The 13,206-nt window shown below is 51.4% G+C and overlaps 4 protein-coding genes across 4 annotated transcripts; 2 read left to right on the top strand and 2 right to left on the bottom strand.

The window, feature by feature from the left end:
* Positions 1-87: 87 nt before the first annotated feature.
* CI109_100142 (uncharacterized protein) lies at positions 88-2,341 on the top strand (the record flags this gene model as incomplete). The annotated part of the gene is made up of 9 exons (XM_032006868.1): positions 88-455; positions 505-524; positions 583-656; positions 710-850; positions 912-1,034; positions 1,092-1,405; positions 1,457-1,820; positions 1,871-2,148; positions 2,206-2,341. 9 exons carry the CDS (start codon positions 88-90, stop codon positions 2,339-2,341), a joined length of 1,818 nt encoding a protein of 605 aa, XP_031858787.1.
* Positions 2,342-2,556: 215 nt separating this feature from the next.
* CI109_100141 (uncharacterized protein) lies at positions 2,557-3,822 on the bottom strand (the record flags this gene model as incomplete). The annotated part of the gene is made up of 5 exons (XM_065966728.1): positions 2,557-2,594; positions 2,679-2,865; positions 3,026-3,174; positions 3,452-3,544; positions 3,741-3,822. The coding sequence occupies 5 exons, from the start codon at positions 3,820-3,822 to the stop codon at positions 2,557-2,559; spliced, it is 549 nt and encodes a 182-aa protein (XP_065822800.1).
* A 1,963-nt stretch (positions 3,823-5,785) lies between these two features.
* On the bottom strand, positions 5,786-8,926 carry CI109_100140 (dethiobiotin synthase; the record flags this gene model as incomplete). The annotated part of the gene is made up of 11 exons (XM_032007951.1): positions 5,786-6,003; positions 6,073-6,504; positions 6,565-7,052; positions 7,104-7,156; positions 7,208-7,511; positions 7,562-7,728; positions 7,800-8,269; positions 8,325-8,436; positions 8,492-8,603; positions 8,676-8,823; positions 8,881-8,926. 11 exons carry the CDS (start codon positions 8,924-8,926, stop codon positions 5,786-5,788), a joined length of 2,550 nt encoding a protein of 849 aa, XP_031857737.1.
* Positions 8,927-9,544: 618 nt separating this feature from the next.
* Positions 9,545-13,198, top strand: CI109_100139 (uncharacterized protein; the record flags this gene model as incomplete). The annotated part of the gene is made up of 7 exons (XM_032007952.2): positions 9,545-9,783; positions 9,882-10,164; positions 10,230-10,442; positions 10,493-10,591; positions 10,645-10,741; positions 10,801-12,966; positions 13,029-13,198. 7 exons carry the CDS (start codon positions 9,545-9,547, stop codon positions 13,196-13,198), a joined length of 3,267 nt encoding a protein of 1,088 aa, XP_031857738.2.
* Positions 13,199-13,206: the final 8 nt, after the last annotated feature.

Genomic DNA, 13,206 nt, shown 5'->3' with positions numbered 1-13,206 from the left:
GAGAGCTTCGTTCAGCGGTGACCATCGCCTAGCTCTCGCTTCTCCTCCCTTCCGCTTCGCCACCGATCATTCCTCCTCGTCCATGCGATGAGTCTCTCTGCTCACCTGGTCGAATTTTACGAACAAAGACAACCTCAACCAATCCCTCAATTACCACTCCATCGTCCTCTGACACCGTTGCAACGACCTGCACATCTCGCTATACCCTCTCACAGCACCCCTTTACAGCGCATGAACAATCGAGCCTTCGGTATGGGTATGGGTGTGGACCCGAACGAATCGAGTTGGCTCAGTCAACATGGAGGAGGTGGGAATCAGAGTTTCTCAACTCAGATTGGAGGAGTTAGTCAGTGGTCCGAGGAGAGGATCCAGATGTTACAAGCTCGCTTAGCGAGGAAGCTGGGTCCAGAATACGTCACGACCAGACCTGGGCCGGGAGGCAGCGCGAAGCTAAGGTGAGTAATCAACAAAGCAGATGAGAGGGCTACGCTGATCTTACCATAGCTATATCGAGGGATGGAAGGGTCAGTTGTCCGACCGGAATCATGCATTTGAGATGCCGATAGCTGACAACGTCTTTAGTGATCAACCTCGCTAACGAGGTGTTTGGCTTCAATGGATGGTCCTCCTCCATTGTCACTCTGCATACAGACTACGTGAGTGATATTATACGGAGCTCTGAGCTTGACAGCTGAGGTCCTTCTGCTAGCTCGAGGAGAATGCCCAAGGTCGAGTCTCGTGCAATATCACAGCTGTAGTTCGCATCACTCTGCAGGATGGAGCATTCCACGAAGATGTTGGATGTGGTCAAGGAGAAAACATCAGAGGAAAGGGAGCTGCTTTGGACAAGGTCAGCTGCAACTTTCACCACCTCATCGTCGCCAGTAGCTGACTTCCTCGTTCCTCCTTAGGCGAAGAAAGAAGCAGTAACCGATGCTACTAAGCGTGCTTTGAGAACTTTCGGCAACGTCCTTGGCAATTGCTTGTACGACAAAGACTACACTAAAGCAGTTGCGAAGATGACTGTCCCAGCTGTGAGTGCACGTTCTTGCTTGCGTAACCAGCATCGAACTGACGAACTTTTGCTCAAGGCTAAATTCAATCAAGCGGACCTCGAGCGCCGCCCCGAATTTACTGAAGCAGGAGCAAATGCCGGACCTTCTCGCGGTTCTGCTATCCCTCAGCACATGAATAACGCGCCAAAAGCTCCAGCCCCGATCGTACAACCGCAACCAAATAGACCGCAAGCCCGCGATACATCCATGGCGGCTCCCGGTACACCCCTGCGATCGGTCTATGATCCAGAGGATTCAGATGTGTTCATGGACGAAAGCTTTGACGCCGAGTTCATTCCTAGCGAGTCGCTGTTGGAATCCCTGGAAGCGGGGAACAATCCATATGAAGAGTAAGTTGGTCATTTGGTCTCAGCAATGTGTGTTGACGTATGGTGGTATAGTATGTCTCGCTCGAAACACGTTCCTCAAGCTGGGCCGTCACGACCGACTGAGCCATATAGACCTACTTATCAGCATCGTCATCGACCTGACGCCACGTCTGCCCCAACTGGTCAACAGCAGGCTCCTCACCCGAACACGAATAATCCCGCTCAATCACGCCAACTAAATCAACGACCGCAGTTTCAGCAACAGAGTGGCACAGGTCAATCTTCTCGTGCAGGTCCTTCCAACAATACGTCTCCGACGCACGATGGAGCAGCACACAAGCCGAGCAGCGGGGACACATCCATCCACAGCGCTAGCACGGTTGGTGAGGGTCCGTCGAAAACGAGAGCCGTTGGTGGCTTTGCGTACCCAGGCGCAGTGAGTATGGCAGAAATACAAGGTTTACAAACCAAGCTGACAGATAACAGGCTGGACCGTCCAACGCCAATGCTGCTTCAGCTCGTGCACAAGCTATCGCTTCTGCTCTCAACGCCGCGGCCGCTCCTATTCGATCTGAATCGCCCCGTATCCCTTCAGGAGGCGTAGACTTTGTCGCAGCGAAGGCGACGACGAAGCTCCGCGCAGAAGGGGTGCAACTCAAGCTCGATGAGAATGGGACGAGTGAAGAAGGTGTGCCTGTGACGCTGAGTGGCTTCTCCAGTGCACGCGGAGTCAAGCGTCGTAGTGGCGAACATGAGGAGAGAAGGTAAGTCTTTCGGCATATCGGCCAGTAGTCAAGGCTGACTCGTGCTTCTCTATGTAGTGCATCACCAACGAAACCGTCCTCGGGCCAGTCAACACATTCTGCAGGTAATCGGGGTGGACCGCGTACCGCGCTTGGTGAGCTGCCGGTGGGAGCGGCTCAAGACGATTGGGCGAAGCGCAGTCGTATGGGATGAGCGAGAGACATGTCGATGTAAGAGTATAGCAAGTACCGTGTTGTCTTTATTTTAGCTTCTGTTCAGGTCTATATGTCGTCTTTCACCATATCCTGTATATAATACTCATAATATCATCCCCTTTCAGATGATATAACATGATCACTGCATCCCAAATCAAAGTAAAACGATATAAACCGGACAAACGACGAACTGATCCTTGCTAAGCACATCGTTTAGGCGGTCCATACTCGCCTGACGAGCTCAGTGAGACCTGTGAGAGTAGATGTTAGTAAACCGTATTCAGGACTGGGGATGTCGCCGAGACTCGCAATGAAACGAGGAAAAGGCAACTTACCAACATCGTTGGTGTTGAACTCGTAGACACCCCAAACACTCAGACCGGTAGCAATCTTCAATGCCCAAGCGGTGATAGGACCGAGGACGGGGAACTTCCGCTTGTGGACGTAGTCGTTGATACAAGAGTCGAAACCGATGTGAGAGTGGACGATGAGTGAGACGGCGAGGATACCGTCCATTATCGGCTGTGAGCGCGGGGGGAGAGACGACATGATATGGAGCGATGGACCATCAACGATAGAGAGGAGTGATGATAAGGGGAGGGGATAGAAATGACCAGGAAGAGGAGGTAGTAGATTGTCAGCGGGTGATAAATATTCGATTGGGAGACAGAGCAAAACCTACGTAGGCACTTCCTGAGGAGACGGCAGCACCGACAGTCATGGGAACCAAAGCGGCAGAGAGGAGTCGCTCAAAAGCCCAGTGATAAGATCCGTGTGACTTGGAAGGCTCGGGGAAGGTGGTAGCGTCGTTCACGGTACCCTTGAGGACGGCTACGATTAAGAGGATGGATAGTCAGTATTCGATTTTGGTAGACGAATGATCGGCGATGTGAATGCGCAGGACGTGATTGCTTCTTCCTCCACACCACGCTGGACAGCCTATCTTCCTACACCCCTCCCTCTGGACATCGTGACGCTTTGTTGAGATCGAAATGTCGGGACGATCACGGAATCTTCCTTCGATCCAGTGAATCCAGCCTCTCTTCCAATCACCACCTATTCTCCCAATGACGCGCAATGTGATAAGATGGGAGATGACAACACTCACGTCCTCCGGGAACGTATTTGAAACCAGCCGTCTCATCGGCGGCGATGACAGCATCTCTTCTGACACCCGATGCGCGGATTGCCAAAGCTCGAGCTGTGTGAGGGATCGATTGATTAGCACGTCGTACGCACAACAACACATCTGACTTGTCCTCCTCCCTCTTCAACAACGATCGACCGCTTTCCCTCATCTTGTTCACTGCGCATCGTACCGCAATCTTCCCCTTCGTTGCATCGGGCAGGGAGCCAAAGGGAAGGGAAGTCCGGAGTGAGAGCCGACGTATACGTACAGGTGTGTAAACCTCTACTACCGAGACCCAAGCCCAAAGCGCGGAAAGCTGATCCAGAAGCAGTTGGTCGAATGAAAGACATCTTGCGTGTGTGTATGCGAGTGAGCGTAGACTAGTGACTAGTGATACAGTATCCGATCAATGAAAGCGAGTGTGGGTCTGGTCTCTATGTGATGAGTTGTGTGATTGTGAGATCTCAACTTGACTTGACTAGCCCGACGAGTGAACGAGACGAGCGAGGACGAATGGAAAGTGGTCAAGTTGGAATTGTGGCACATAGTAGTAAATAGGCACGGGACAAATCGGGTTTATTTCCAGGCTGCATGATTCTCGAGCGATCGGATTGGCTAGTCCTCACTATGTGAACTTGGTAGACCTACCCGGACTCTTCATACAACACAATGCATATCGACGATGACCGCTGTCATCGGCAACGAAAGTGTAATACATGCATGCGAGTGAGATTCTATACCTGCACTGAATGGACGACCGGATACGATGCTGACGCCATCAATGAATCGAATGAAATCGTTTCTTCTGCGCATCGATTATATTGCGTTCTGATTCAGGGCTTTCATCCAATTCTTGTTCGTATAACGGTTAGTATACTCGCTTGTCAATCACTTTGAAGCAATTCAAAGCACCGTTGCGCGGGGGACCAGGGTTCGATTCCCTGACAGGAAGTTATCTTTTTGCGTTTGTTTTTTTTCCATATGCGTCTGCTTTGTTAACTCTTTGACAATGTAGTATGCGTCGAAGGACTCCTGCTAAGGTAGGAGCATGCTTGCCTAGTAAATTGCGGTACCTAGTTCCTTGTGAGAAATATGGAATGATGTGAGTAGTCAGAAGTCGCAGGACGCGCTATGTGATATATCATGCAGCTTCTCTGCGCAAGTTGAGTCTTCTTTACAGCTCCTCACGTCCTAGCTCCTGAGTGACAAAGCATGAATAACGAAAGTGTGGGTTGTTCGACTGTCGCTTGATCTCAGGAACAGCGAGAGTGTCCGTTTCCTGTGGTGGCACAGATACGTTTCCAGAGCCAAAGTCATCGCTCTTCCGCGGCACGCATCGGCTCGCTCGACTCACTAGCTTCTTGTTTCCCCAACCTGCGTACAACTGACTAAACACACACTCGTCTGATGGTCACGTGTAGCAACGTATACCTCCTTCGCTACGCAGATGACCACCCAAAAAAAAGGATTGGCGACCAAACACAAAAAGAAACTTCCTGTCAGGGAATCGAACCCTGGTCCCCCGCGAACAAACGGTTGCTTCGAATTGCTTCGAAGTTGAATGACAAGCGAGTATACTAACCGTTATACGAACAAGAATTGGATGAAAGCTGTTGCTTTTTACAACATATAATCTCAACCAGCAAGTTCCGGTTCAGTGATTGCTTCCTATCAGCCATAGTTTACCGGTTTCATTGTTTAAAGACTGGGAATGGCTTGCATCGCTTTGGAATTCAATTCAGATGGTGTTTCTTGTCCTATAAGAGCGAACTTTAGGTGAGCGGAGAACAGACCATATGACTGGAGCACTCCTTTGAGCACAGAAATCGCAAATTCTTTCCATCGCTGATTTGCAGAAGGATTTTCGTGGAATCACCCAAAGAGCTATTGCTCGAATGACCGTGAACAGGGTTTTTTGGTGCTCCGGAATCGCTTTGCTGAAAACAAGTACACACCAGGTTTCAAGGACGGTGCTGATTAAAATTTATCAAGGGGGAATTAATGGGCAGATCAAGTTGTAATCATTTGGAACCAACTCCCCACCGGATCCGACGTAATGAAGACAAGACGTTATGAAGAGATGTATAAACCTGATTGGGAGTCATTCAGAGAGGTTGGACGAGTTATCGTTCGTGCGACATGCAAATAGAAAGCTGGCTTACTGGAAAAAGTATTGACCGAAAATTTGATCGAGGCAGCTGATGGTGCATCTCTGACATCTATAAGCTAATCTAACTACTAAGATATCCGATTGTACCATTCCGGGGATTCAACCGTGTCATCCGCTCTCCGCCATACGTATATCTTAAGGATTTACGACGACTGCTCCCCTAGCTTCTTCATGATAACCCTCTCCATCCCTCTCATCACCTCCTTCTTGGTGAACAGACTCGTGATGATGTAAACTACATTACCGAGTGGTCGAGAATGGATTTGGAACGGTGTAAATGGTGTCATGTCGTCCTTTGTTGACGTGACAATCTCTTCTCGTAACGATGTTAAGAAGTTGAGCGCAGAGTGAGATGAGTAATCTTTAATACAAACACGATCAGTACAACCCTCGGTCTTGCCTCTTTGGACAGATGCAAGTTCTGACCCACCACTCTCGTTATCTTCTAGCTCTAGCGCAAAGACCGTACCCATCGCCATACTCCCCTTGACACCCTTCATCTTGCTCACACCATTAACAAATTTCTCGTCCCAGAAGCTCCATCTCTCATCACCACCTGTAGCGACTCCCCACATCGCCTTCTCGTCTTTCCAGCCACCCTTACTTTCATGTTCCTCGACGAGCTGGATAGCTCGGAGAGCAACGGAACATCCAATCGGGTTGGCAGTGTATGAGTGTCCATGCAACAACGCGTCGATTTTCTTGTCAGAAAGGAACGCTTCGAAGATCGATTTCGACGCGACCGTAGAAGAGAGGGGTAGAAGCCCGCCGGTCAAGATTTTGGCGTATGCTGAAATATCAGGATTGTGCTTGAGTACCGTGGACGCAGTGTGATAACCAAATCGATGCAATCCAGAGAAGACTGGGCAGTGCTTGTCAGCTTAGCGCGTCTTTGGCAGCCCAAACCCATGTCTCAGCTCACCTTCGTCGTATATCACAGGTAGACCTTGCCACTCAGCCGCTTCCCTGCCAGGCAGCCCTTTCAGTTCCGTTTCATAAGATCGTCCCTCCCAGTGTTTCCCACCGAATAAGTCGCCGCTAGCTCGAACCACCTCAATCAAGCAAGCTTGGAAGAGCGGATCAACGAAGACCATACCACCTGCACCGAGACAAGTCGGTTCCATGACCAAAGCGCCAAATTGTCTGCCTTCTCTCACCAGTGCTTCGAGAGTTGTACGGATATGTGATCGATAATAGTCTGCCAAAGGAGAAATAGTGCGGGTTGAAAGGTCGTAGACGTCCTTGACGGATGAGAAAGGGAGCGTCCAGCCGTCTGGCGTCGCAGTAGACTCGGCTCGTAAGGAATCAGGTAGTGCTGACCACTCATCTGGTCCAGTGGTCAAGACGGTGTGTTTGCCATTCACGAACTGGACCATGGGAGGGGCGAACCAATGCCCACGACCTTTATACCTGAACAGGATATGAGCGGACATTCGACCAAGGCCACCTGAATACACCTACCAGTCTACAGCGTTGTTGAAGGTCGAAGCTGGCGTAGCGTCCATTGACCCAATCTGCCAGCTAGTCAGCCCTGGTGATAGATCGACTAGCAGCTCTGTACTCACAGTATCTCCATGGTAACTACCACGTAGACCGATAACGCCAACGTCTCCACCCATCTCTCCGTCCCAGCCATACCGTCTACCGCTAGCCCTTAAGGCCATCTTCAGGGCCACTTCCATAGCGGTACTGCCGTTGTCGGAGTAGAAGACTCTATCGGCCCACCCCGCGCCAACAGTCGATTTGAGCTTCTCTGCTAACTGAAGAGCGGGGGCGTTGGTACCGCTTGGGAAAAGGACGTGTCCATATCGACCTGCTGCTTCGGCAGCTGCTAGTGTGAGTGCCTCATTGGCATGTCCATGTGATTGGCTGAGAGGCGTCAGCAGGCGAAGATATTTCCATCGTGCTTGGAGACTCACGTGAACCAACTGGCTGAGCCATCGAAGTACGCCTTGAGCAGACTGTCCTCTTGTTCAGGAACGGTGGGCGACGAAGATGTCGAGGGTAACGCAGGCTTCGTATAGTAGGCGTCAAAGTTGTCACCATAAGCCGAGTCGACGACCATGACCTCCTCTTTCTTGTTGACCTGTAAGGACGTCAGCTTGCAATGTACTTTCAAGCCTCGAAAAAACGAGGACCTGTGGATATCTGACTTACCAAACCATGCTGTGTGAATGGCCACCATACGCTATCCAGCGTCCGTTGGGGCATCCCGTCCAGCTCTGCTATCCGTCTCCTATGTTCCTCTTCCAACCACCGCGAAGCATCTCCTACACCACCGCCTTCCTCTCCTCCCACCAGACCCTCGACTTCTTCGTACCACTTCCGTAATCTAACACCATCTTCTGCCACTGTTCCATACTTTTCTGGAGGAGGTTTGATTGTCCAGTATCCGATATTGCGATCCCTGAAGTAGTCCTCTAGGAAAGTGTGATTTCGGTAATAAGGGTCGTGGAGACACAAGACGGCGGAGATCGAGTAACCTCGAATGAGAAGGGATTCGTATGCTGAGATGGTAGTTGATATCCCACCTAGGTGTGGTGATGCGACGAGAACAGAAGGGAGACGGAGTGACCGAAGGAATGTAGACTGGGTGTGGGGAGGATGAAGTGCGGGAGAGTGAACACCTGCACGCCGAAAGAGGTTTAAGCTTTCATCGTTTCGGAATTTTAGACAGCTCACCACCAGCAGTTTCAACGAAAAGCGCTCCTTCTCGGCCATTCAGTTCCTTCACGCAGCCTGAAGTGTAAGCTTCCACGCCTCGGACTAGCTCCTCGTTTGTCTCAGGGAAAGGCTGCACACATGATCTGTCAGCAAGACATCTGAATGAATCGGTGGTCAACTCTCACAAGATCTGGAGCGAGCTTGGCGGCTAGATGAGGAGACATAGGTTCCCGGTACTGGAACAGGTTCTTGGTCGATATGTACGGTGTATGAGGAGCGCTGTTTCTGTCCACATAGCTACAGGAGGGCAGTGAGACGTTAAAAGCTGATGAGAGAGGCCTTCTGTGACGACACATGTATGTGACTCACCTGACATCCGACTCTTCATCTGGACCTGTACTGACTGGTTTGAGGTAGAAGACCCTCTTCTCGGGCTGCTTCAAGGTGGCAGCATAACGCGAAGCTGTGGCTCGGACCAAAGCGGTGGTGAGAAGCGTCTTCCCGACTTCAGTGTTGGCTATGTTGCTACGTGAGCTCTGGTCTTACACAAGTGTTATGGGGTTGAGTAGCTCACCGCCGAAGACTTGATGTATTCGAAAGTTGGGGTAGAGGAGAGGCATGGTGTCGGCGATGAGACCGGTGCGGTGCAGGTCTCGGAATGAAGAGGGAGGAAGGAGAGGTGAGGTGGATGGGAACGCTGTTCCTGTCCCGTCGGTCAGCTGTAGCTACGCAGTGCTCAGTGCTACGTGCTGATTGAGTAGAAGAATGTTGTTGTTCAGCAACCTCCATTCCCCCCAAAAGAGAATTAAACGATTCGTTCGGTTCAAAGGATATCCGATAGCCCGAAATCAATATCGGTGCGATCGAACATGTCACGTGAACGGGGGAATCACATTATCATCACTGGGACTGACTAAGTGGGACAATGAAATAAATACAGTAATCAGGGATGCTGTGCGCGCGTGAATGCCGTTCGACGTCAGAAGAGAGAGAGAGTAAGAGAGAGAGAGTCAAAGACGAAACATCAACAATCCACAATCCATCATCTTATTCCTATCCACTTGCATCCATCCGCCACTCATCGCTGATCAGTGCTCCTAGCAACCAACAATCGTAACGACCCATAACGACCACTGCGGATATCGAAGAGAGATATCACCACCGAGATTTACTTCAAACAAACGTATACAACGATAACAAACAGTCTCAGACCGAGACTATAAACATACACCTTTATTATGGTACAAGCTCCACCGCCCGAGCCTCACCGCTCACAATCCACGACATCGTTATCAAGACTGTATCATGGGAGCGGTGCCAACGGTCATGTCAATGGAGAGGAAGAATTACAAGATCCAAGGATGGATTTCTGTAATGCTTTCTGGGGTCAGGGAGATAGGGGAGTTGATGTGATTATGGCGAGGTTGAGAGGTGCTGGAAGGACAGTGGAGGAGTTGAAGACGTTTTGGAAGGAAAGGTGAGTGAGACTTGCCGTGCTACAAGGCCCTTTTGCACTACTTTCGAATCTCAATGCTCGTAGTTGCATACTGATGATCTTTTTATCCTTTCCGACAGAGCGGCAATCGAAGAAGATTACGCCAAACGATTGAACAAACTCTCTAAATACTCTCTCGGCAAAGACGAGGTCGGAGAACTTGCCGACTCATTACAGAACCTTCTTACAGAAACCGCTGCTCAAGGGAACTACCACGCTTCCCTTGGAAACGAGATCCGGCAGACGGTGGAACAGCCTACCTCAGAATTGGTTTCTAGGTTGGCAAACCTGAAAAAGGGATTACAAGCGAGCATCGAGAAGGCGTATAAGAACAAGGGTCTTCAGGAGGGACATGTCCAAAAGGTAAGCCTTGCTGCCTCAGAAAGTCTGGTCTGTACGCATGAAACTAATCAGTCTTTTCCTTGAAGGCTCGAGAGCGATACGAGCAAGATTGCTTGAAGCTCAACTCGTACACAGCTCAATCTTCTTTGACCCAAGGCAAGGAGCTCGAAAAACTTCAAATCAAGCTTGAGCGAGTACGACAAACCATCGGACCGGATGAGCAGGATTTCAGACAGTTTGTTAGGGTCTTGGAGCAAACACAGGCAAAGTGGGAATCAGAGTGGAAGAGCTTCTGTGATGTGAGTCGTCTAGCCACAACCGCCATCAGGCCGGCTGACGTGGTTTATAGCACGTACAAGATCTGGAAGAGGATCGATTGGCCATCACAAAGGATCTTGTTTGGGTTTATGCCAATGCTGTGTCGCAAGTCTGCGTGGAAGACGATAGTGTGAGTCACCGCCCGGCTGTAACGGAAGGCATTCGTAGCTAATATCTCGCCAGTCTTGTGAGCGTATACGAGAGAGGTTGGAACAGTTTGAGCCACAAAACGATATGCTCAACTTCGTGCGCGGCTGGGGAACTGGTGACATGATTCCAGGTAAGCTAGTCGACACTCATCGTGATAATTGGCGTCGGCTTACCTACTTGTCTGCTCAGATCCACCCCGGTTCATCAACTACTCCGCTGGCGAGTCTTACCCCACTCAGCCTGCTTTCCATGTCGCCCAATTTAACCGTATCTCAAGTCGACCGCCGATGCCTGTCGCGACCCGTCAACCTCCCCAAGAAGAGCAACAACCTGAGTCCGTACAAGAGATCAAGCACGAAGAAGTACCATACAAAGCGGAGCATCCTGAACCATCAACAGCGCAGACCAACGGACACGCAGACCCATCCGTCAGGGGTCTTTCAGATGATTTGCAACGAACTACTTTGCGAGATGAGCCCGCTAGTTACGCCCCACCTGCCCAATCAGAGCAGTCGTCTTTCAAACCGCCATTCGGTGGCGTTGCTATGCCTGGTTTGGCTTCAGCTACTTCGCCCCCTCCGCAAGACAACACATCTCGAACCGGATCAATGCCTCCTCCGCCTGTACCTCCCGCCATGACCATGCCAGAACCTAGAGTGCCTTCCAGACAGGGTCCGCCCACTCCTCGGGATATCAACAACGAAGAAGATCCCATGGCGAAAGCACTTGCCGATCTTCGACGAGAACCCCCTCCTCCCGGCAGTGTTCGTCGCAACGCATCTCATCGTCGAGCCGAGTCTGTAGTCTCTGCTTCCGGCTCCGCCAGAGGCAGTCAGTATGGCGCCGGAATGAAGTCACCTACCTCTCCTGCTCCAAACCGCATGTCATATCAGCACGGAGTCCCTCCCGCACAGTCTAGAGGGTCTGTCGATATGACACTCTCTCCCCCACCCGGTGGACATACTGCGGCGGCACTGGCGAAGTCGATGGACGAGTTCCGACATCAGTCCTCTCGAGGTCCTGAAAGCAAGAGACAAAGCGTCAACTACTCCAACTTTGCCGATGATATCGTTGGTAGTCACCCTACATCTCGACCTACAACCCCAGTAGGCACTGCTCGTGGGCCGTCACCGGCTATGATGCAGGCTCCTCGTCAGCCTGCCACACATATCGCGGACGAGGTTCTTTCTCAATATCACCAAGCATTCCCTGGGGAGCGCAGTGAGCGAAGTCGGTCTAGGGCTGGGTCAGTGATCTCAGGTCATTCCAGACCAGGCTCGTTCATTGAGCAAGCCCAACAACCACCCCCATCGCCAGGTGCTAGAGCACGAGAAGGCTTTGTGGGTATTGGAGCTGGAAACAGGTCTCCAAGCCCGCAGCCTCCAGCATTCCGCTCCCCTAGTCCTAGTCCCGTCGTGCCGCAAGGCTCGTTGGGTCCACAGAACCTTGGTATCGCCTTGGACGCGAAAGGTGGCGTCGCTCAAGATACAATGGCTGAGCAGTACAGGCGTCAATACCAGCAGCAACAGCAACAACAGCAGCAGCAGCAACAACAACAACATGCACCTCAACAACCGCCACAATCTCAGGGCCCACCTCCACAACCTTTGTCGACTTATCCTGGTCAGCGAACCTCGCAGTATGGGGCTCAACAACCTCAGCAAGGGCACCAGCAACAGCAATATGGAGACCAACGATCGTCGCAATATGGTCAACAGCCAGCCAGATCCCCGGTGGCAACCTCGCCGGCTGCTCTTCCGCCATCTGTATCGAACAACCGACCGACTTCGGGGTACGGTCAGCCGCCTCAGCAGGCTCCAGTTGGCTATGGGGGTGCAGCTCAACAACAAGCCACGTATGGTCAAGGAAGAGAACCTCAGGCGGCATACCAGCAATACCCTCAGCAGCCTGCTCAGCAGCAGCCGCAGCAATATCCAGGGTACGGCGGTCAACCACCTCAACCGAACTACCAACAACACCCTGCTTCACCCGGCGTGCAAGGCTACCAGGCGAACGGCTACCCTGGTGGACCATCGGCTGTACCGCAGCAACAGTCGTACAATCAACAGCCTCAATACCAATCGTCACCTGCACCTGCAAATCAATTTGCGCGCTCAGCGAGTCCTGCGCCCGCAAACCAGTATGCAAGATCGGCGAGTCCAGCCCCAGCAGCCCAGCAGCAGCAGCAGTATCCAGGGTACAGGGGAGGTCCAAGCCCACAGCCTCACCAGCAGCAACAACAGCCACAGGGATACAGCGGTATCAATAGAAGTCCTAGCCCACAGCCCAACCAACCTCCACCTAACACAGCTCCGACCGGACAATGGTCAACAACTGGTCTACCCGTTTTGTTCTGTGAGTTTTTCTATGCACTTTTCCTTGCAAGTTGGTCACTGACACCTAAACACCCATCACAGATGTCAAAGCACTATATGACTACTCTGCGTCATCCGCCGCTGAATTCGATTTCCAAGCTGGTGATATCATTGCGGTAACTAGCACTCCCGAGGACGGATGGTGGTCTGGAGAATTGTTGGACGAGGCGAGGAGAATCCCCGGAAGGACTGACTTCCCAAGTAACTTGTGAGTGCAAAG

This window comes from Kwoniella shandongensis, chromosome 1 (genome assembly GCF_008629635.2).
Source record: "Kwoniella shandongensis chromosome 1, complete sequence".
In the NCBI taxonomy this organism is placed as follows: domain Eukaryota; kingdom Fungi; phylum Basidiomycota; class Tremellomycetes; order Tremellales; family Cryptococcaceae; genus Kwoniella; species Kwoniella shandongensis.
Note: the sequence above shows the minus strand (reverse complement) of the source record. Positions and strands in the feature narration are given on the sequence as shown.